General features: G+C 43.6%; 1 protein-coding gene across 1 annotated transcript; it reads left to right on the top strand.

Moving 5' to 3' along the window:
* The first annotated feature begins 226 nt into the window (after positions 1 to 226).
* Positions 227 to 20,483, top strand: LOC110492378 (RNA-binding protein 38). The gene is made up of 4 exons (XM_021566639.2): positions 227 to 724; positions 8,321 to 8,444; positions 11,242 to 11,296; positions 18,960 to 20,483. The coding sequence occupies exons 1-4, from the start codon at positions 554 to 556 to the stop codon at positions 19,357 to 19,359; spliced, it is 750 nt and encodes a 249-aa protein (XP_021422314.2). The 5' UTR covers positions 227 to 553; the 3' UTR covers positions 19,360 to 20,483.
* The last annotated feature ends 3,509 nt before the right edge of the window (positions 20,484 to 23,992 follow it).

The raw sequence follows: 23,992 nt of genomic DNA, 5'->3' as shown, positions 1-23,992 counted from the left end.
GTTGTGGCCCTTAAAAATGGAAAGTAAATGTGATGTTTTATGATCAGCAACTCATTAACTATGAATAAGCCAGCCTCAGATATAGGTCAGACACTTCAAAACAAACGTTGACAGGGGGTGTCGCTAAACCTAGGACGCTCTGGTTATGTATTGGCCAAAATGGGAGTGGGCGTGTTTGAAACTCGCCTAGAAAATACTTCCCCCACCACCCCCTCCCTACCTGAGATATTCCGAAGGAGTAGGCAAGGCACCTGTCAAGAAGAGACTTAAATCCAGCCTGTTACAACAATAGCGCTGCTGGGATATAACTCAACGCATGGAATAAGGACGTCATTTTGCTTCGATACAGACTGGACGAATCAAGCCTGATTTTGGGCGCTTGAGAAAAACCAATGCGCATTTAAAGCTTCCATCTCTCGAACGGCCATTTAGTTGTTTAGAACTTTGATATACCACCTATTGTGTTTCCCCCATTGACCGTTTAGGTTTTCCACTCGAACTCACTAGTGGACCAACGCTTTATCATCCATTTGTTAACAGAGGTCTGGAGACAATGCATCCCACTATTCAGAAAGACACTACTTTCACTAAGATATTTGTCGGCGGTTTACCTTATCATACAAACGACGCATCCCTTCGAAAATACTTCGAGATGTTCGGGGATATTGACGAGGCCGTTGTGATAACGGACAGACAAACCGGGAAATCCCGAGGATACGGATTTGTAAGTGTAGTCTACTTCAGCTAACAAGACACTGTGCAATACCTCCAAATTCGGCATAACCTTTCTTTTGACAGGACAGAGCGCTTGAATGGCTGACTGTTGTTTTCTGCTCATGCCATGTTCTTTGGTATTGTACAGGAATGGGTAAGGTACTGAAATGCGTGAGACGTTCGACAGACTGTCTGGCGATGTGTCAGTTATTTTGTAACCGTTTGTGTCAACTCCGTGATATACTGTAGGCAAATGTAGATGAAGTATTACTTTCGTAACACTTTATTTTGTTGCCACTTTTTATATTACAAAAAGCCTATTAACAAACGTATTGCATTGTAAACAATGATGGAAGTGCATTAAAAGACCTACACACATTTCATTATCTACCACAGAATACTTTCACAACCTATTAGCCATCCTGAATAGGCCACTGTAATTCTTTCCCAAACACCTTGAATTGAGCCCATAAAGAAAGTGAGGCAACAGTTGCAGTTGTTTTACCAGGTAGGCTGGGCCCACTGCACATATCCTACACTCTACTGTAACCATTACTTTTCCTTTACATTGTATTTTCTAACCTTTGCGTCCTGAATGGACATGTACATGTGCTGCTGACATTTCTGTGCTCATGTAATCCGCAAAGAGCATGGGTCTTCATTTGGTGTAACACTGACACTTTGTTCAACTAACAAGTGTGTGTGGTTTTGCAGTCACGTGTTTTAGCATGAGTAGATTATTCCTTTAAAAGCATAACATCAATTATCTCCCGAGTCCTGAACAACAACCCCCTTCCAAACACCCATTCTCTATCTATACACACACACACTGAGTAACAACAGCAAATATATGTGCATAATGAATAAGAGCTGAAAGAATGTGAGATGGTCAAGTGGAATGCTTTTATTTGCCCTGAAATATTTTGCATTCATAGGCACGGTAGTGTATTTACTCAGTTCAAAACAGAATGGCTGAGGAGAGACCTAATGCCGCAAATGCATCAGTTACTGGGCCTGAAGGATCTCTCCCCCTTTTCTTTCCTATCTCCCTCTGTTTTCCCTCCTCCCTTTCTCTCCCTCCCTCTGGGGGAGGTTGTGTGTCAGCAGAATGCAGTCCCCCCTGGTCACAGAGGTGTGACATGTCAGTTGGTGCTCTGAGATAAGGCTGCAGTTCTATTTTGACTTCCACACACATACACACACACCACCCCCCTCTGCCAAGCTGTGTGTGGTAATGAGAGGGGGGAGGGAGAGGGTCAGTGAGAGAGACAGACGAGAGCAATGAGGGGAGTTAAAGCAATGCATATTTTCCCTGCCTCCCTGTTCATACACATGTTGATGAGTTTAGCCAGCCAACCAGCGTGTGATCTGTCTCTGGCCCAACCTGTACAGTCTGCCCATTTCACCCTTGACTTCCCATAGCAGTCTAATTCCGCCAACAGCCTCAATCAACCCATCCACATTACAGCCACTGTTAGCATAGACCCCCATAGTTTGGTGCCGTGAAATAAAAGCAAAAGAATAATGCAGTAATATCAATGCCTTCTACTATTTGGCAACTTGATTTTGTTACTAATGTCATTTTTCAGTTTACATCACCTGATTTATTAGCAGTTTGCGAATACTCTTCCTGTAATGGTTGCCATGGCACCCAGTGGCAGCCTTGATAGTTTACTCCTGTGAATGTATCTATAGTTATTTGTTTTAAGTGTTTTTTTTATGTGCATTATAATTATCAACTTAATTTTTTTTTTTTTAACTAATCAAGTACTGAATACAAAAACCTAGTTATCTTAACCAAAAAACGTTCAACTAGAAAATATAGTAGCCTACTTCTCCAATCAATTAGCTAAGTGTTTGGATTCGAACACAAGCCTAGATCTTCCTCTCATCTCTCCTGGACCGAAGGCTGGACCAAAGATGAAGAAATGTCAGAAACTTTCCTCCACTACACACAATTTCCTCAGACATTTTGAACAGATTAAAACAACCTTGTGCAAGGAGCTCAAGAACAGCCTTATGCAATACGGGATCTTCTGGAAAACATGAGGACGACGAGGCAGTAGGAAACTGATCAGAAAATGAATCTATTGTGTACACTCACTTGCCAGTTCTGCAGGCTGACCCTCAGGTAAATGACGTCACCCACTCCAAGACATATATAGTCAATACAGAGCGCAGTAGACCAACCAAAATGTAATGACACTGTTTCCACCAATGACTAAACATGTTTTACACTCTGCAACCCTTATTAACAAAGTCTCCTCTTCTGTATAAGTTTTTCTGATAATGACTTTGACAAGATCTGCCTCACTGAAACATGGCACAGCGAGGTAAACTTACCATCTTAATGAATCAGCTCTGCCCGAATGCAAATACATTGAAAGGGCACACAGCCACGGTGGAGGCCTTGCTGTTTTATACAGACTGCTTTATTTTAAACCCACTGGCTGTTGCTGAGTTTCAGCCTTGAGTACTTTGCTCTTAAATGTAAACAACCAAATCCTATCACCCCCCTCAAGATAACAACCTCTTTTTAGCTTTGAGTTTTCTGAACCAATATTCTCTTTATACCCCACTCTCTCCAACATTGTAATTTTGGGAGACTGTTGACTCACCCAAGTGTTCTGTGTGCTCTATGGCTGCTGACTTCCTTAACTTGCCGGACTGTCTAAACCATGGATGGGCAACTGGCCGCCCACCCCCCCTTTTTGAAGGCCCTCGGATCAATCCCAACCCTCCCCCCAAAACAAAAAGTTTGGTTGTGCATCAGCAGTTTTTCTCTTATGTCAGTCACTGATTGTCAGTCAATTAGCCCATGTCAGCTAACATTTTGTAGATTGCTAAGTTAGTTTAGCGGCCAGCTATCTAAACGTGTTATCATGGTCAAATTACCGTACAAGGGCCCCCAATTTCTATTGTTTGTCTCACTCGGATATCATATTCAAAACTGCAAACATTTCTCCCCACCCTATGGCAAAATATGTAGAATTGCAAGAAATTGTTTGTAAAACAACTCATTTCCCACTCTGCCCAATGGCAAAATGAGTAGAATTGCACGACATTAACTTTAAAAGATGTGGGTACGCGAACCCGTGAGCAACTGCAGCCCCTCTTGAGTTCAGATTTTTGTGGCCTCCACCCCCATCAAAGTTGCCCATCCCTTGTCTAAACCTTGTGCAATATGTAAATGTTCCCATCCACAACCATGGATACACATTGGATCTCATTATCACTGGCGATGTCCCTGCCTCTGACTTGGATGTCATCGAGCTAGGCGTCTCTGAAATCAAGGCTGTGACACTGTCTCTGACCTCTCCAACTCCTCTCCACTCCCATTACATTCTACAACCTGAGAAAACTTAACCCATCCCTCTTTCACCTTTGAGTCTGACTGCAGTGAGCTGGCCCTCGATGATATTGTCAATCTGTATAACAGCACTCTGAGTAATACCCCGAACGTCCTTGCCTCTGAAAACACATGTGAAGTAACATTCCAACACTCTCCTTGGTTCACTGATGAACTGCGCAGAATGAAGACTCCTAGCCGTAAGCTTGAGACATTGGAGGAAAGATGGTTTCACTGTCCAACTACTGGCCTATAAAGACCACCAGGCAAGCTACTCTGCTGCCTTAAAAGGAGCACAATCAGCCTTCTACTCTGCCACAGTGGCGGTCGGTGACTTTTAAGATGAGGGAGGACAATGTTTTTAATGAGCATGGCCTTACTTCCATTACAGCGTATTGATGATTTTCATTCACCCAGCTCAATGTAACATCGATAGATTTAGCCTACGACATGATATTCACATTTTCCCTATACCCATCATGAGGTTGCTACAACTTAGCATAAGAATTGAAGTTTACAGTGTAGATGCACAGGTCCAGAGAAACATTTTAGTAATCGAGGTGACAACAGTGACACATTCAATACTGACTTGCACACTCTGCCTTCATCTAGTTGATCTATGGTGTAATCATTAGTCCAATAGCTGCAAACGAGAGTTTCTATAGGACAAATTCAGGTATGTTTATCCCTGTTTCGTTATGTTTGCTCTGTTTAAGAAATGTTTTTCAACAGAAACGGTGGAATAAATACGCCCCTGATCACACACAAACACAGTTCACTTTCATAGCAGCCACATACAAACAGCATGATAATTTTTCTGGTTGTATAATTCCTTCTCGCATCTCTGCGCTCTCCTCTCACTTTTTTTTTTTTTTGCTTGTGTACTTCAGTGCCCAACACATCAGCTGTCTGTGACCAGGAGAAAAAAAACTTTCCAAGACAAACCTTCACATCATAACTGCTAACCGCTACACACAGCCTACATCATTGTCACCATATTAGCTAATGTCAAAGTCAACATAGCTACTTGAACTAGCACATTAGTAACCACACTACAATCATGCAGTACAGTCAGCAAGCAGTTTAGCAGTTACACCGGCGGGCCCCGGTGGCAATAAATGTATACAACCAAAAGCTTACCTTAACATGGAAGAGTTCCTGTGTTGTATAGCCATAGCCAGCTAGCTAACATAGCATCCCTCTCTGTTTGAGCTGGGTATTTGAGTAGGCTAAACTAGATAAGTGAAACTGACCTTTTTTTTAAACAAAATATAGCTAGCTGTCTCTCTTGCTTCTCCTTCATTTTTAAAGAAATTGGTTTGTTCAAAACTGTTCAATTATTGTCTTTCTCTGAGTCAACTACTCACCACATTTGATGCACTGCAGTGCTAGCTATAACTGTAGCTTATGCTTTCACTACTAGATTAATTCTCTGATCCTTTGATTGGGTGAAGAACATGTAAGTTCATGCTGCTAGAGCTCTGATAGGTTGGAGGATGGCCTCCGGAAGTTGTCAGAAACTCATAATTATGGTGTAAGTCTATGGAAGGGGGTGAGAACCATGAGCCCCCCAGGTTTTGTATTCAAGAGCTTCAAGTTCCTCGGTGTCCACATCACTAAGGAATTATCATGGTCCACACACCAACACAGTCATGAAGAGGGCACGACAAAGGCTCTTCTCCATCGGAAGGCTGAAAAGATTCGGCATGGGCCCTCAGATCCTCAAAGTTCTACAGCTGCACCATGAGAGCATCTTGACTGGCTGCACCACCGCTTGTTATGGCAACTGCTTGGCAGCTGACCGCAATGCACTACAAAGGGTAGTGCGTACGGCCCAATACATCACTGGGGCCAAGCTTCCTGCCATCCAGGACCTCTATACCAGGTGGTGTCAGAGGAAGACCCTAAAAATTGTCAAAGACTCCAGCCACAAAAGTCATAGACTGTTGTCTCTGCTACCACACAGCATGCGGTACTGGTGTACCAAGTCTGGAACCAACAGGACCCTGAACAGCTTCTACCCCCAAGCCATAAGACTGCTAAAGCTTCAATCACATCTGTCATCAGTTATACAAGGTTTTCCAGTCTGGCTTCCGGCCCTTGCACAGCACAGAAACATCTCTGGTTAAAGTTTCCAATGACTGCTGATTCAGGATCTCCCAGCATCCTCCTCCTCTTAGATCTCAGTGCTGCTTTTGACACTGTAGAACACTTCATCCTCCTGCAGCGTTTCAGAGAACACACTGCTGTCTCTGGAACAGCTCTAAACTAGTTCTCCTCCTACCTCTCCAATAGGAAGTATTACATCCCTATTGCAGAGGCCAGATCGGAGGAGTCTGCAGTCACATCCGGTGTTCCACAGAGGTCAGTGCTGGGGCCTATGCTGTTTTTAATTTACATGCTCTCTCTCAGCCTAATCCGAAGAGATTATAATATCAATTTCCACTGCTACGCCGAAGATACTCAGGTTTACATTAACAACCAACCGGACACCATCCCTGCCCTAGCAAAACTCAGCAGCTGCCTAGAGGACATCAGGGAATGGATGAAAGAGAACTTCCTCCAGTTGAAGAGTAGCAAGACAAAGGCTATGCTTATTTTGACACCCAAGCAGGTCATCAGTGCTGGAAACATCTGCCCTACAATCAACAGCCAGGCCATCCGCTTGTCCTCTGTCATCTCCAACCTAGGAGTCAAGTTGAATCTTTCTCTGTCCTTCGATGCCCACATAAAACAAATATGCAAAACATAATTTTGCCATGTTAAAACTTTTCCCAGGTCATACCATCACTTTCCCAGCCAGATGCAGAGAAACTCATCCACGCCTTAATCTTAGGCCATGCACTGTTTGGGGGCCTCCCAGCAAAAACACTAGATAGCCTCCAACTAATCCAGAAAAGTGCTGCCAGGGTCCTGATCAGGACCAAGAGGTCAGACCACATCACCAAGATCCTGGCCTAACTCAACATCAGTGACCTCATCTGATTCCGCGAGCCACTTTGCAATCTCTGCTCCAGCCACTCTACTGCTTGAAGTCCTCAAGACATGTCTCAGAACTATGGCATTCCGAGCCTTCTGCTCCCTTGCCCCTATGGAATGCTCTCCCTGACCATCTGAGAGCCTCTCCATCAGTCAGAACCTTTAAAACGGGCCTTAAAATGTACTTCTGCAGAATGTCTTTTTCATAGTCCTATTCCCAATCTAAAACTGAACAAAAATATAAATGCAACAATTTCAAAGATTTTATTGAGTTACATACAGTTTAAATAAGGAAATTAGTCCATTTGAAATAAAGGCCCTAATCTATGGATTTCACATGACTGGGCAGGGGTGCTGACATGAACATTTTATAGCTCTGGTGGACATTCCTACAGTCAGCAAGCCAATTGCACGCTCCCTCAACTTGAGATATCTGTGACGTGTTTTATGACAAAATGTCGCATTTTTAGAGTGGCTGTGTTTGTGTTTGTCTGTGTAATGATCATGCTGTTTAATCAGCTTCTTGATATGCCACACCTGTTAGGTGGATGGATTATCCTGGCAAAGGAGAAATGCTCACTAACAGGGATGTAAACCCATTTTTGTACAAAATTAAAGAGAAATTAGCTTTTTGTGCATATGGAACATTTCTGCAATCTTTTATTTCAGCTCATGAAACATGGGGCCAACACTTTATGTGTTTACATTTTTGTTCAGTATATTTAGCACCTACCCCACTTGCTATTTTACCTGTCTTGAATCTAAATGTATGTCGTCTTTATTGTACATACATAATGTTTTTCTCAGTAGATCTTTGAGAACTCTGTAATGAAAAGCTCTATACAAATTAATTGTATTATTATTATTATTATTATTATTACTAATAATGTAATATATATTGTAATAGATGTGGTCACAGGTGTGTGTGTGTGTGTGAGAAAGACACTGAATGTGTGTGTTTTGATGTACCATGTTGGTGATGGCTCTTATTTAGCATCCCGCTGTTAGTAAAAATAATAATATAATTGAAAGAACCCCTCCCTGCACACCCAGACACCCACCATTTTCTGTGATAGGTCAGTATGCTAGGTCATAATGTCACACATTGTTAAAAGCACACAGGAACTTTCTATCTATATGGATCCAGGACTAGTGCTCAAACATAATAGGGAATACAGGAATTTATTGGTGAGATACAAGTTATGGGATAAGTATTTTATAAAATCGATATTGGTCACTTCTTGAATTGTAAACCTGTGTGTTCCTTCCTCCTGTCAGGTGACTATGATGGACAGGGGGTCGACAGAACGGGCATGTAAAGACCCCAACCCCATTGTCGACGGGAGGAAGGCTAACGTCAACCTGGCCTACCTGGGAGCCAAGCCCCGCAGCCCACAGACAGGTGAGTCATGCGTGCACACACACACACAGAGACCAACCCCACCCATACACAGACACACACACACACACACACAGTGACCAACCCCACGCATACACAGACAGACACACACACAGAGACCAACCCCACGCATACACAGACAGACACACACACAGAGACCAACCCCACGCATACACAGACACACACACACACACTACGCAAACATGTGAGCAGATGGCACGCGCATACACACTCTCAGCTGACGACTATTATAGCTACATTCCTCTACATTATACGGTACACACACACTACACATTTGATGGCAGACCCAGCTGTGGTCAGGCACAGTGTGACTGTACAGTGTGAACCACCAACCTACATCTGCGCCCCTTCAGACTTCACACGTACACCAAACCACCTGTCACTCTGTGGAGTCTATGGGAAAATGTAGGGCTCAAAAGAGAATAGGGTGACATTTTAGATGTATCTTATGTGGGCGGGGTAGCCTAGTGGTTAGAGCGTTGGTCTAGTAACCGGAAGGTTGCAAGTTCAAACCCCCGAGCTGACAAGGTACAAATCTGTCGTTCTGCCCCTGAACAGGCAGTTAACCCACTGTTCCTAGGCTGTCATTGAAAATAAGAATTTGTTCTTAACTGACTTGCCTAAAGGTAAATTAAATGTGTGACCGACGCACAGTAGCGACAACTGTAGTATACTATATCTCGATGTTGGGTTGTTGTTGCTTTGTTACACGCCAAGCATGCAGTTGATGTGCTATGATGAGTGTACAAAACATTAGGAACTCCTGCTCTTTCCATGACATAGACGGACCAGTTGAATCCAGGTGAAAGCTTGTTGATGTCACTTGTTAAATCCACTTAAAATCAGTGTAGAAGAAGGGTTAAAGAAGGATTTTTAAGCCTTGAGATAATTGAGACATGGATTGTCTGTGTGCCATTCAGAGGGTGAGGCACTACAAAACGAACAGTAGTAGGTGCCAGGCGCACCGGTTTGAGTGTACTGCATGCAACTGTGGGAAGCACTGAAGTCAACGTGGGCCAGCATCGCTGTGGAACACTTTCAACACACTGTGACATTGAGGCTGTTCTGAGGGTAAAAGGGGCTGCAACTCAATATTAGGAAGGTGTTCATAATGTCAGCTTGGTATTTTGTTGTGTGTCTGTGTGTGTGTCTGTGAGAGAGTGAGATGTGGAAATAGAGAGAGAGAAAATAGGGAGAGGCTGTTTATGAGAGAGGGGAAGGGAGAGGGAGCAATAAACAGATCTGTCTGTCTCTTCCTTGTTCTGTGTGACTCCCCTCACCCAGGGAGTCATGATAAACACAACAGGAGAGAATGACCAACGGGTGTGAAGAGTTACAGGAACATTAAGTGTTAGTGAGAAAAAAGGAGGGGATTGAGAGGGAGGCAGGGATAGAAGGAAGGAGAGAGAGGAGTCTCCTCTTACTCATGGTGAACTCAGGAGACCGTGTGTGTGTGTGTGTGTGTGTGTGTGTGTGTGTGTGTGTGTGTGTGTGTGTGTGTGTTGAATTGGCGCCTTTTCCTAGACCATGTTGCTATGTGCATAAGAGCAAAGTTAAGCACCATATTGGTGTTGAGAACAATGTGGCGGAGGCTGCAGCAATGTTAGATGAGAACAGCCCTGGCCTTAGTTGTCTAACGAAAGTGAGAGAGAGAGGAAACCCCATCTTAATTAGGTCTATAATCAATAGCCTAACTGTTAAATGTACCTGGCTTTATAAATCATCCATATCTACAGAAATAAGACAGATCCTGCTACTGTTTGAGTGTTTGTTTAATAGCCTACTGATTCTGTGAGCGCCAAGCCTCAGGCAACCACATGTCAGATAAACATTTTCACAAATTCTGCAATTTTTCACCTTCATAATAAAGGCTTTACACTTTTTTTTTTTGTCAGAACATCATCTCTGGTATTACTTATAATTTATCATAATATGAAAGCAGAGCTTGTTCCTTAACTTATTTTTCTTGATCGCCAGTATTTTCAACAACTAGTCACATTTATTCCACCATTTATTCCACAATCCGACTTCCCCTTTACCTCCTAAGCAACCAGTAAAAATGCCCCCGTTTCGAGTTTATTTGTAACATCCTCTGCATCTATTTTGCTGTCACATGCATTGAGTTTGTTATAACCAATTTATTGATGTGATTAGGATATGCAATAAGTCAGGCCCTATTGGTCACGTGCATGCGATGCATACATGTGTATGTAAAGAGAGGGAATAGGGAATGTTTATCCTAAGAAAATGAAGGATTTTGGTAACATGACTTTTCAGTCAGAAACAACGGGTGCTAGTCACAGTCACTCACTGTCATTTTTTTTAACACGGCGCAGCAAGTCTGAGCACAATCAAATCAATTGCGGTCATACTCCCCCTAGCAATTTGTGTGTCTTAGTTATTTAATTTAACAGTGCGCTTAAAGCATCAGACAAGTTCAGTGCATAAAGTTGATTTGATTAAAACCTATAAGATGTGTCTATATAGAGAGAATGTGTAATGTGTGTTGTTTCTCATGTTTCTCATGTGTCCCATGTGTATATTCACTGTTTCACTTGTTTAAAAAAATGCAAAAGTCTGTTCAACTTACCGAGGGAGGGAGGGAGGGACAGAGAGATGAAAAGTAAGAGTGGTAGGAACTCTTCCTCCAGGAACACTCTGTCCACTATGCAGGCTCTGTCTGTCTGTCCTGTCTTTAGCCAGATGTCCCTAGCTGTCTTCTCTCTCTTCCGTATCTGATGGTCTCTGACCCTGCCATGTTTTATCTGTTCTCTCTCAGGTTTCTCCATCAGAGTGCAGCAGGTCCACCCCGCCCTGATCCAGAGGCAGTATGGGTAAGGAGCAACCAATGGACACTTTCGAGCGGATACATTTGGTCAAGTCGGTGACCATCGTTGGTCACCACCTTTTAAAGTGTGTTGCATTATGATTATAAAAAATGGTCTGACTTGTGATCAAATGTCATACAGTTTTTGATGAAGTTGCTGCAGTTGCTTCTCACCAACTGCACCATGCAGCCATCACCTGCATTGTGGGAGGCACTATTTGTCAACCAATCATTAGGGTGTTTTTGTTTGACCCACTCAAACGTGGCCAAAGACATAACTGAAACAGGAACCAACTTTGCCACGATTCTAAAGTTTCAGGGCATACATATGTTTGTGAGTGTGTGATATGGGGGTATAGAGAAGTTTATTTCTACAGAAAAACATTTGTATACAATAGCAGCTAGCTGTGTTATAATAATTTGGTGGGTGATTATTATATTTGTCCTTTTTTTCACCTCGACTCAGGACTTGAAACAATTGACCTTTTGGTTACTGGCCCAAAGCTCTAACGTCTAGGCTACCTGTCACCCTACACTAAACCTTGCTGCTGGAAAACAAGCAACCTTTCGGCTACTGGCCCAATGCTCAAACAGCTAGGCTACCTGCCATGTTGATCTGAGCCTTGCTGTTTGAAAACCACTACACTGTGCCACTTTCTGCTGTCGCAGATGCACCTCCCCCGACTTCACTCACCGACTTTTGTCTACAGTCTGCTTTAAGCTTACCGCTTGAACACACTCAGTGTCTCACTCTCTGTCATTACTTTCGCTTATCTGTTCTCTTCATCTCTTCCTTCCATCTCCTCTGTTACGAATGCCATACACAGTCTTTTCTATTTCTCCTTCTGGTCACCTGTCTGTCCCTCCTTCTGTCTATCTGTGTCTAACGTGAAATGCCTGGGCTTCCAAGGCTAATCTTTGTCTGTCTAGTTGTGTGTTCATCCCTTTGTTGTAACTGATCGTCTCATGCAGTCTGAGAATGACCCTTCCCTCAGCCAGCTGTGCTACCGTCAGTTACATGATGTTAGTGAGAATACCCAGATTCCTGCCTGCTTCACTTAACTGGCTGGCCTGCTGCTGTTTCCTAACATGGCTACATTTGGACATGGGGATATTCTTAGCCTGCTTATGGCTGTCTTTCTCTCCCTCCCCCCTCTGTATCTTTCCTTCATATCTCTCTCTTTCTTTCTCTCCCCCCTCTATCCTTTCTCTTTCTTTCTCTCTTTCTTTCTCTCTTTCTTTCTCTCTTTCTTTCTTTCTCTTTCTTTCTTTCTCTCTTTCTTTCTTTCTCTCTTTCTTTCTTTCTCTCTTTCTTTCTTTCTCTCTCTCTCCTTTTCTTTCTTTCTTTCTTTCTTTCTTTCTTTCTCTCTCTCTCTCTCTCTCTCGCTCTCCTCCCTCTCTGTGTTTGTTTGTGCTTGTGAGGAAGAGCACTGTTGACACATACTCCCTGTTGAAACCCTGTTTCAAGCAACTCACTCTCATGCTAACCAGTGTCAGTCTGGTTCTGTATATTCAGTACCAAAGTTATTGCAGTGATCTACTTCGCAACTGAAGCCTGCTAACTCACTCTGTTTAACCCAGAAACAAAACATTTCTGACATCTGATTGGTCAGAAGTGAGATGACCAGAGCTGTCCATGTCTCCTGATGAGTGCTATACTATATTAGGCTAAATGATCATTTTCCTATTCTGTGAGGCCGGTCTGGTTGGGCTGTGTGTTCTGTAGACTAGAGCAGTATCCGAGATTGTGATAGGCATGCCTAACAGGGCTATTAATATTGCAGCCGCCAGGCCTCAATTATTGAATGATATATTGAGTGATAAGGGAATTGAGGCTGACCCAGATGAGTCTATGAATGAATGATGTCCATTGGTTCTCTGAAGGAGTAGTGCCAATTAAAAGCACAAGTTCTCCATCTCCTCTACTGGGTTTGATCATGATAATATCACTGTCTGTCTGCCACCACAATGAAAATGACTTGATCTTTCTTCATCTTCTGTGGAAGTCACTAGGTATAGAGTGTTCAACTTGTCACTCAGTTGGTTGAGCAGGGCACTTGCACTGCCAGGGTTGTGGGTTCGAATCCCACGGGGGACCAGTACAAAAATGTATGCACTCACTACTGTGTCACTCTGGAAAAGAGCATCTGCTAAATGACTAAAATGTAAAAAAGAGATTGATCTATGTTCATGAAGCCTTGACTACCCTGTCAAAACACACACCTAGAAAACACACCCAAACTCATCATTCTGGCAGTAAGTAAAAGCACCATTATCTCAACTAATACTGTCATACTCCTCCTGTGAGGAGTTCCTCCTCCTTATTAAGCCCTGTTCAGCTTCTCCAGGGGCTTTCCTGGCCTGGGGTTTCCTGGCCTGTCTGTCAGGTATTTAAGTGAAGAAATACTAATGCTAGGAGTGGCTGTAAAGAGGGATGTGTGTGTGAGCGTGTCAAGTGGGAGTTCAGGATGTGGTCCAGTGACCGTGGCTGCCCTCTCTCTGTCTCTAGGGCCCTCTCTCTGTCTCTAGGGCCCTCTCTCTGTCTCTAGGGCCCCTGAGGCAAACTCTGTTCCAGCTAGCTGGCAGGGTGCTGACAGAGAAGTGAGATGTAGCACTTTATTAAAATTCTGTTCTTTTTTTGAAGTAGGAGGCTGGGCAGGTGTGGTGTGTTAAGGGCTGGGGGGGGGATCAGTCACTGCACACACCTGTTTGGGGGAACAGACAGGACAGGATGTGAGGGCTGGTGAGGGTGTGTGTGCGTGCATTGAAAGTAGAGTTGTCCTTTGCTGATTTGGCAGTGTTAGAATGACTCAAACTGAGCTTCGCTGGTAAACATCCTATCATCCTCCCACACTCTTTCTCTCTCTTTGCAGTCTCCTCATTCCCTTACCTTTTCCTCCCTTACTTTCTCTTTCTCTTTCTTGCTCTTTCTCTCCCTCTTCTCTTCTCTCTCTCTCTGCCTGTATTTGACCCTTTATATCCTCTAACCCTCTCCCATCCCCTCTGTTGGGTATTGGGGAAGAAACAAACTGTTTTTCCTAAGGTGTTTTTTTCTGCTTTCCAAGGACCAAATTAGTCGAAGCTCACCACTAAAATAGCCAATTCTAAAAATCAAATTATCACAATCCCTCTGAAAGGCATTTACAAACATCTGATCATGCACACATCTCCCACTGTGTGGTATTATTTTACAAGGATCCTGATTCACATATTATGTGTGCTTGATGGAACTCTTTACATACAGTATACAGGGGCATTTTAGTTGGCTAATACTATGCCAAAGCTAGCACTGCTCGAAGATGAGTGTCCAATGCCGTGTCAGTCATTCATTGCTGCCAGCCTCTCTTGCGCTCGCTCTATCTCTCTCTCTCGCTCTATATATATATATATATATATATATATACAGTGCCTTGCGAAAGTATTCGGCCCCCTTGAACTTTGCGACCTTTTGCCACATTTCAGGCTTCAAACATAAAGATATAAAACTGTATTTTTTTGTGAAGAATCAACAACAAGTGGGACACAATCATGAAGTGGAACGACATTTATTGGATATTTCAAACGTTTTTAACAAATCAAAAACTGAAAAATTGGGCGTGCAAAATTATTCAGCCCCCTTAAGTTAATACTTTGTAGCACCACCTTTTGCTGCGATTACAGCTGTAAGTCGCTTGGGGTATGTCTCTATCAGTTTTGCACATCGAGAGACTGACATTTTTTCCCATTCCTCCTTGCAAAACAGCTCGAGCTCAGTGAGGTTGGATGGAGAGCATTTGTGAACAGCAGTTTTCAGTTCTTTCCACAGATTCTCGATTGGATTCAGGTCTGGACTTTGACTTGGCCATTCTAACACCTGGATATGTTTATTTTTGAACCATTCCATTGTAGATTTTGCTTTATGTTTTGGATCATTGCTTTGTTGGAAGACAAATCTCCGTCCCAGTCTCAGGTCTTTTGCAGACTCCATCAGGTTTTCTTCCAGAATGGTCCTGTATTTGGCTCCATCCATCTTCCCATCAATTTTAACCATCTTCCCTGACCCTGCTGAAGAAAAGCAGGCCCAAACCATGATGCTGCCACTACCATGTTTGACAGTGGGGATGGTGTGTTCAGAGTGATGAGCTGTGTTGCTTTTACGCCAAACATAACGTTTTGCATTGTTGCTAAAAAGTTCAATTTTGGTTTCATCTGACCAGAGCACCTTCTTCCACATGTTTGGTGTGTCTCCCAGGTGGCTTGTGGCAAACTTTAAACGACACTTTTTATGGATATCTTTAAGAAATGGCTTTCTTCTTGCCACTCTTCCATAAAGGCCAGATTTGTGCAATATACGACTGATTGTTGTCCTATGGACAGAGTCTCCCACCTCAGCTGTAGATCTCTGCAGTTCATCCAGAGTGATCATGGGCCTCTTGGCTGCATCTCTGATCAGTCTTCTCCTTGTATGAGCTGAAAGTTTAGAGGGACGGCCAGGTCTTGGTAGATTTGCAGTTGTCTGATACTCCTTCCATTTCAATATTATCGCTTGCACAGTGCTCCTTGGGATGTTTAAAGCTTGGGAAATCTTTTTGAATCCAAATCCGTCTTTAAACTTCTTCACAACAGTATCTCGGCCCTGCCTGGTGTGTTCCTTGTTCTTCATGATGCTCTCTGCGCTTTTAACGGACCTCTGAGACTATCACAGTGCAGGTGCATTTATACGGAGACTTGATTACACACAGGTGGATTGTATTTATCATCCTTAGTCATTTAGGTCAACATTGGATCATTCAGAGATCCTCACTGAACTTCTGGAGAGAGTTTGCTGCACTGAAAGTAAAGGGGCTGAATAATTTTGCACGCCCAGTTTTTGATTTGTTAAAAAAGTTTGAAATATCCAATAAATGTCGTTCCACTTCATGATTGTGTCCCACTTGTTGTTGATTCTTCACAAAAAAATACAGTTTTATATCTATGTTTGAAGCCTGAAATGTGGCAAAAGGTCGCAAAGTTCAAGGGGGCCGAATACTTTCGCAAGGCACTGTGTATATATATATATATATATAGCGCACGCATTACCTTTTATGTCACCAGAACTATGAAAAGCTGCAGCATCCTAAGGCATGATGGGTGATCCTTCACCTCTTCTTGCTATCTCTCCCACTCACTACAGCCGTGGCTAGTTGAAATGGACAGTAGGAGAGAGGGAGTGGAGAGCTCAGTCCAGTTCTTCTGCCCTCATGGGTCTGTTAGGGAATACTGTACACCCACGCTGCCTGCTGCACCAATCAATCCTGTCTTGCTGCCCTCCCTCTCTCCTGTATCCGTATGTGGAGTTGTGAATATATTTACTGTACGTGTATATTTGTGCATTGTCTACTGTAGGTGTGTGTTTTAACTGTACATTTGTGTATGCCACTTTGTGTGTGTGTCTGCCACTGAGGACGTGAGTCAAGGGGAGCTAGGAGGCAAGGGGAGGCCTAGCTCCCTCTCATAGATTGCCCCTGTCACATTGGATCCATCAGCCTGATGCACAGGGCAGAGCAGGCCAGCAGCACAACACGGACGGACGAGACTTGTAATTCCAGTGTGTGAGGCAGTTGTTCTTTGGTCCTTTTGTCAGTAGTGTGTGCGTGAAACCCATTAAACTCTGTTTCTCCCTCTGTGTTTTGGGGTAAGCAGCTCTGAGCCCTCGTTGGTGAATTGTGGGTAGACAAGTGTTGTATGTACCCTTTAATTACAATGGCTCAGAATCATACTGATGCTGTAGTGTGTACTATGATGTTGACTATTATTAGAAAACATATTTTACCAGGTAAGTTAACTGAGAATACATGGTGGCGCCGGAGGGGATGGCTGCCCTCTTTATTGGCTCTTAACCAACCATGCTATTTAGTTTTTTTTGTGTTGTTCGTAACTTGTTTTGTACATAATGTTGCTGCTACCGTCTCTTATGACCAAAAAGAGCTTCTGGACATCAGAACTGTGATTACTCACCTCAGATTAGACTAAGAGTTTTTCTTCATTGAGTCAGACGGGAGGGAGATACTACAGACACCCGACCAGGCCCAGATCCCCGTCATTTGCTGGAGAAGGAAATGGAAAATCAGGGTGCCTTGTCAGGTGACGAGTGGCTAATCTACCTTTGCCTTCCGTCCTGTTAGCTAACGTTGAATCGCTGGAAAATAAATGGGACGAACTGAAAGCAGGTATATCCTACCAACGGGACATTTTAAATGTAAACAACAGCTGGTGCCCGATATCTAAGGAAGTCTTGATGTTTTGCTCAGTATCTCGTGATAAGCTGTAGACCATACTATCTTCCTAGAGAGTTTTCATCTGTATTTTTCGTAGCTGTCTACATACCACCACAGACCGATGCTGGCACTAAAACCACACTCAATGAGCTGTATACCGCCATAAGCAAACAGGAAAACGTTCATCCAGAGGCGGCACTCCTAGTGGCCAGGGACTTTTAATGCAGGGAAACTTAAATCCGTTTTACCTTATTTCTATCAGCATGTTAAATGTGCAACCAGAGGGAAAATTATTCTAGACCACCTTTACTCCACACACAGTGTACAAAGCTCTCCCTCACCCTCCATTTGGCAAATCTGACCATAATTCTATCCTCCTGATTCTCGCTAACAAGCAAATATTTAAGCAGAAAGCACCAGTGACTCGGTCCGTAAAAAAAGTGGTTAGATGAAGCAGATGCTAAACTCCGACAAACCATCGAATAGGCAAAGTGTCAATACAGGACTAAGATCGAATCGTACTACCCTGGCTCCCACACTCGTCGGATGTAGCAGGGCTTGCAAACTATTACAGACTACAAAGGGATGCGCAGCCGAGAGCTGCCCAGTGACACAAGCCTACCAGACGAGCTAAATAACTTCTATGCTCGCTTTGAGGCAAGTAGCACTGAAACATGCATGAGAACATCAGCTGTTCCGGGCGACTGTGTGATCACACTCTGTAAGACCTTTAAACAGGTCAACATTCACAAAGCCCCAGGGCCAGACGGATTACCCGCTCGTGTACTCCGAGCATGCGCTGGTCAACTGACATTTTCAACATCTCCCTGAGTCTGTAATGCCAACATGTTTCAATTAGACCACCATAGTCCCTGTGCTTCCTGCTTACATTTTTCCAGCAGCATCTGGTCTCCCATCCAGGGACCAACCAGGCCCAACCCTGCTTAGCTTTATAGGGAAGCCAGCAGTGGGATACTGTGTGGGCGGGCGTAGGTTTTTGACATTCTCTCATGGCTATGATAATTAATCGTACACCAAGGACTCACAGTGGTTGTGATAATTATGATGGGGGTGGTTTCTGTCGTCTCAGGGGGTCAAGTTGAGCATTTTGAAAGGGTGGTGAGTGATATTGTGGATGTGTGCATAACTCTCCTACACGGTAGGTTGGTCTGTCCTTATTTGTGGCCTTAAGTCCATGTGAAATGTGGGTATACAATAGTGCTGTATGTCCCTGGAATTACAGTGGTGTGGTATATAATCCACAGATACTGTAAATAAACTGTCTATTTTGTGTATGTGCCTTTTTCTCCATGATGGCTGAGCCCTCTGTGCCGTTAGGCATGTGCGTATAACTCTGTGCCGTTAAGCACGCTAATGTATAACTGTATACTAACACTAATATATTGCTATCTTTCTGTCCATCTGTCTCTTCAGATTGGCCCAGCAGTGTATGTACCCCCAGGCCTTCCTCCAGCCCAGTCTGGTGCTCCAGTCCCACCTCAGCCCCTCTCAGGCCTCACTCACTTCTCCATATATGGACTACAGCTCAGCCTATGTCCCCTACACCTCCACCACCTCCACTGGCCTGGAGCACTACCCCTACACTCCATCCCCCACGCTCTCCGCCAGCTACCTCAGCTACCCCTACACCCCCTCCCCCTCGCCCTCCGCAAGCTACCTCAGCTACCGCTACTCCCCCGCAACACAAGGTCCCACCATTTCCGCCCCCATTACCCCGCCCGTCCACCCCTCCCTCAACCCCTTTGCTGGCCTCTCTATCCCCCCCGCTGCCTACCTCCAATACCCCCTCCACCAGCCTGACCACATGCTGTGATGGCGGAGAGGGAGGTGTGGTGATGTGGGGTGAGGATGATCAAAGGGGGGCACTGATGACAATGTGAATGGAGACTTGGAACAGGAGGATTATTGCGCTATGACCTGCGACATCATCAGTATGAGACTCCCGACAGCCGATGAGAGAGTGGGTTCTGAATCCAAAGGGCTTTGTCAAAACAAAACACACTGGGACGTCTTCCTGTTTTTCTATTAGGGTTATTATCCATTGTTGTCGTAGTTGTTACTATGCTACTATTGCTGTTGTCACCAATGTTTATACGAATGTTTTTAGCTAATGATGGAAGTAAGAGCTATCCCTGTGTCCAATGCCAAACATGATGGAGTCAATGGAACATGAGAACTGAAAGAGGGGAATGAATGATTCTGGATCAACCTAGATCCTTGCACTCCTCCTTACCCATACAGAACACCCACCTCGTACACCAAGCCAAGGCTAGCCCTTCAATGTAGTGGATGGGGCTTGAAGGTTGGGCGAGGATGGGTTGGGTAGCCATTATATTTAACTAGATGCTCCGCCTCTCTCTTCTGGAAGTTGTACTGAACGTTTCACTAGCGAGGTGAGAGAGAGGCAGCATCCTCTTCTGGACATTTCTCCAGGAATACCTTTCTCTACGTGGCCTTATAGCCTCTCTCTGTTTCCATGTCCTCCATGAGTGCAAGTAAGTTATTGCAGATTGAGAATCACACTTTCACTGAATATGCAATTATTATTCTGATGGAGTATGGGATGAATATTTATAAGGTAGGCAACATTGTAACATGCTTTTTATATCAATGTTACTCTAACATAATCATGTCAAGGCAGATTTTTGTAAAGAATGTATTTCCATATACATGTTTATCCTCAGAGACCTGCAGCAGCTGGGGTAACTGACTATCTCAGTATTGTTTAAAGTGAGCAGAGGCAAAAACTACAGGCTAATGGAGGATGTATGATCTGGTTGTGGAATAATAATGTAATGTTTTAATGATACAAGTGTTGTCCATCAGGTGAGTTGATGTCTGCTAAAACCTGACTGATGCTATGGGCTAGACTCATGTATGTGTACAGTCGTGGCCAAAAGTTTGTAGAATGACACAAATATAAATTTTCACAAAGTCTGCTGCCTCAGTGTCTTCAGATATTTTTGTCAGATGTTACTATGGAATACTGAAGTATAATTACAAGCATTTCATAAGTGTCAAAGGTTTTTATTGACAATTACATGAAGTTGATGCAGAGAGTCAATATTTGCAGTGTTGACCCTTCTTTTTCAAGACCTCTGCACTCCGCCCTGGCATTCTGTCAATTAACTTCTGGGCCACATCCTGACTGATGGCAGCCCATTCTTGCATAATCAATGCTTTGAGTTTGTCAGAATTTGTGGGTTTTTGTTTGTCTACCCACCTCTTGAGGATTGACCACAAGTTCTTAAGGTCTGGGGAGTTTCCTGACCATGGACCCAAAATATCGATGTGTTGTTCCCCGAGCCACTTAGTTATCACTTTTGCCTTATGGCAAGGTGCTCCATCATGCTGGAAAAGGCATTGTTCGTCACCAAACTGTTCCTGGATGGTTGGGAGAAGTTGCTCTCAGAGGATGTGTTAGTACGATTCTTTATTCATGGCTGTGTTCTTAGGCAAAATTGTGAGTGAGCCCACTCCCTTGGCTAAGAAGCAACCCCACATATGAATGGTCTCAGGATGCTTTACTGTTGGTATGACACAGGACTGATGGTAGCGCTCACCTTGTCTTCTCCGGACAAGTTTTTTTCCGGATGCCCCAAACAATCAGAAAGGGGATTCATCAGAGAAAATGACTTTACCCCAGTCCTCAGCAGTCCAATCCCTCTACCTTTTGCAGAATATCAGTCTGTCCCTGATGTTTTTTCCTGGAGAGAAGTGGCTTCTTTGCTGCCCTTCTTGACACCAGGCCATCCTCCAAAAGTTTTCGCCTCACTGGGCATGCAGATGCACTCACACCTACCTGCTGCCATTCCTGAGCAAGCTCTGTACTGGTGGTGCCCCTGATCCCGCAGCTGAATCAACTTTACGAGACGGTCCTGGCGTTTGCTGGACTTTCTTGAGGCGCCCTGAAGCCTTCTTCACAACAATTGAACCGCTCTCCTTGAAGTTCTTGATGATCTGATAAATGGTTGATTTAGGTGCAATCTTACTGGCAGCAATATCCTTGCCTATGAAGCCCTTTTTGTGCAAAGCAATGATGATGGCACGTGTTTACTTGCAGGTAACCATGGTTGACAGAGGAAGAACAATGATTCCAAGCACCACCCTCCTTTTGAAGCTTCCAGCCTGTTATTCGAACTCAATCAGCATGAGAGAGTGATCTCCAGGCTTGTCATCATCAACACTCACATCTGTGTTAATGAGAGAATCACTAACATGATGTCAGCTGGTCTTTTTGTGGCAGGGCTGAAATGCAGTGGAAATGTTTTTGAGGGGGATTCAGTCCATTTGCATGGAGGGATTTTTCAATGAATTGCAATTCACCTGATCACTCTTCATAACATTCTGGAATATATGCAAATTGCCATCATACAAACTGAGGCAGCAGACTTTGTGAAAATTAATATTTGTGTCATTCTCAAAACTTTTGGCCACGACTGTATACGTCAAATGTATACACGCGTGACTAAGTCGCTTTGGATAAAAGCGTCAGCTAAATGGTATACAGTGGGGCAAAATGTATTTAGTCAGCCACCAATTGTGCAAGTTCTACCACTTAAAAAGATCAGCAAGACATCTTGCTTGTTTGTAGGTGACCAAATACTTATTTTCCACCATAATTTTCAAATAAATTCATTAGAAATCCTACAATGTGATTTTCTGGATTTTTGTTTTCTCATTTTGTCTGTCATATTTGAAGTGTACCTATGATGAAAATTACAGGCCTCTCTCATCTTTTTAAGTGGGAGAACTTGCACAATTGGTGGCTGACTAAATACTTTTTTGCCCCACTGTATATATGTGTGGGTGATACAGTATTTGTCTGTGTGTCAGTGCGTGTCAGTGTATGAGTCATGTGTGTTTTGGTTAGGCACGTGTCATCCCCTGACCCCCATTGTAATCCATTGTGAGAGTCAGTGTTGTGCCATCGTCTCTGAGCCAGCTGCAGTTTAGGGTACAGAGTTGCTCCAGGAATCTCTATGTGCGGTACCACCTTATTTACAATGAAGCCATACAACCACAACAGAAATATGTATAATAAAAATAATTTGTTATTACACACAGTCACGTTTGTTTTTTGCAAACCAAAATGATGTGTGTGTGTGTATAAGTGTTGGTCTGTGTGCTCTGGTACATTCAGATGATGATGTGTGTGTGTGTGGACACTGGAACATTTGTTTATTTATCTGGTGAACCCTGCCCATGAGTTGTTTTCTGCTATGTGTGACACAGAAATAGATAGAGGACTCATCTTTACATCTATGCCATTATAGCATCTGTGACAGCATGGGCAGCTCCATTGAGGCTACAACCCATAGGAATCCCCACCTAGTTGACTACTTTGACTACTTTAAAATGGAGGAAGCATGGTGGAAGCTGCCCATGTTAAAACAGCCTTTTACCATGAGATGCCTCTATCATTCATGGTGTGACACAACTCAGCAGCCAGAAACTTATGGAGCATCACCTTGTGGTCATTCCCATTTACTGCAATCCGATGCAACAACCAAAGCAGGGCACTGATTGCCGTGCTAGTATTATTTTTTTATTTCACCTTTATTTAACCCGGTAGGCTAGTTGAGAACAAGTTCTCATTTACAACTGCGACCTGGCCAAGAATAAAGCAAAGCAGTTAGACACACAACACAGAGTTACACATGGAATAAACAAACATACAGTCAATAATACAGTAGAAAAAAAGTCTATAGACAGTGTATGCAAATGAGGTAAGATAAGGCAATAAATAGGCCATGGTGGCGAAGTAATTACAATATACCAATTAAACACGGGAGTGATTGATGTGCAGAAGATGAATGTGTAAGTAGATATACTGGGGTGCAAAGGAGCAAGATAAATAAATAAATACAGTATGTGGATGAGGTAGTTGGATGGGCTATTTACAGATTGGCTATGTACAGGTGCAGTGATCAGTCATTGGCGGCAGAGAACTGGAAGGAAAGGCGGCCAAAGGAGGAATTGGCTTTGGGGGTGACCAGTGAAATATACCTGCTGGAGAGAGTGCTATGGGCAAGTTGGTCAGGATGATATCTATGAAGGTGCCTGGGTTTACGGATTTGGGGTTGTAACTGGTAGGTTCATTGATAATTTGTGAGAGATTGAGGGCATCAAGCTTAGATTGTAGGATGGCCGGGGTGTTATGCATGTCGCAGTTTAGGTCACCTAGTAGCACGAGCTCTGAAGATAGATGGGGGGCAATCAATTCACATATGGTGTCCAGGGCACAGCTCTTAGAGGAAAATGTTATAGTTAGAGATGGAAATTTCAGAGTTTTTGGTGGTCTTCCTAAGCCAGGATTCAGACACGGCTAAGACATCTGGGTTGGCAGAGTTTGCTAAAGCAGTGAATAAAACAAGCGTAGGGAGGAGACTTCTAATGTTAACATGCATGAAACCAATAATGGAGTAAACTAAACATGACACACA

Source organism: Oncorhynchus mykiss, chromosome 16, assembly GCF_013265735.2.
Source record: "Oncorhynchus mykiss isolate Arlee chromosome 16, USDA_OmykA_1.1, whole genome shotgun sequence".
In the NCBI taxonomy this organism is placed as follows: domain Eukaryota; kingdom Metazoa; phylum Chordata; class Actinopteri; order Salmoniformes; family Salmonidae; genus Oncorhynchus; species Oncorhynchus mykiss.
The sequence above is the reverse complement of the archived record's forward strand: the minus strand, read 5'-3'. Positions and strand labels throughout refer to the sequence as shown.

Bases quoted from the DNA above. Each gene is read 5' to 3' on its own strand.
- LOC110492378 (XM_021566639.2), top strand. From the start codon at position 554: ATGCATCCCACTATTCAGAAAGACACTACTTTCACTAAGATATTTGTC. The intron at 8,445-11,241 runs GTGAGTCATGCG...GTTCTCTCTCAG, and splicing joins GCCCCGCAGCCCACAGACAG to GTTTCTCCATCAGAGTGCAG. The intron at 11,297-18,959 runs GTAAGGAGCAAC...CTGTCTCTTCAG, and splicing joins CTGATCCAGAGGCAGTATGG to ATTGGCCCAGCAGTGTATGT.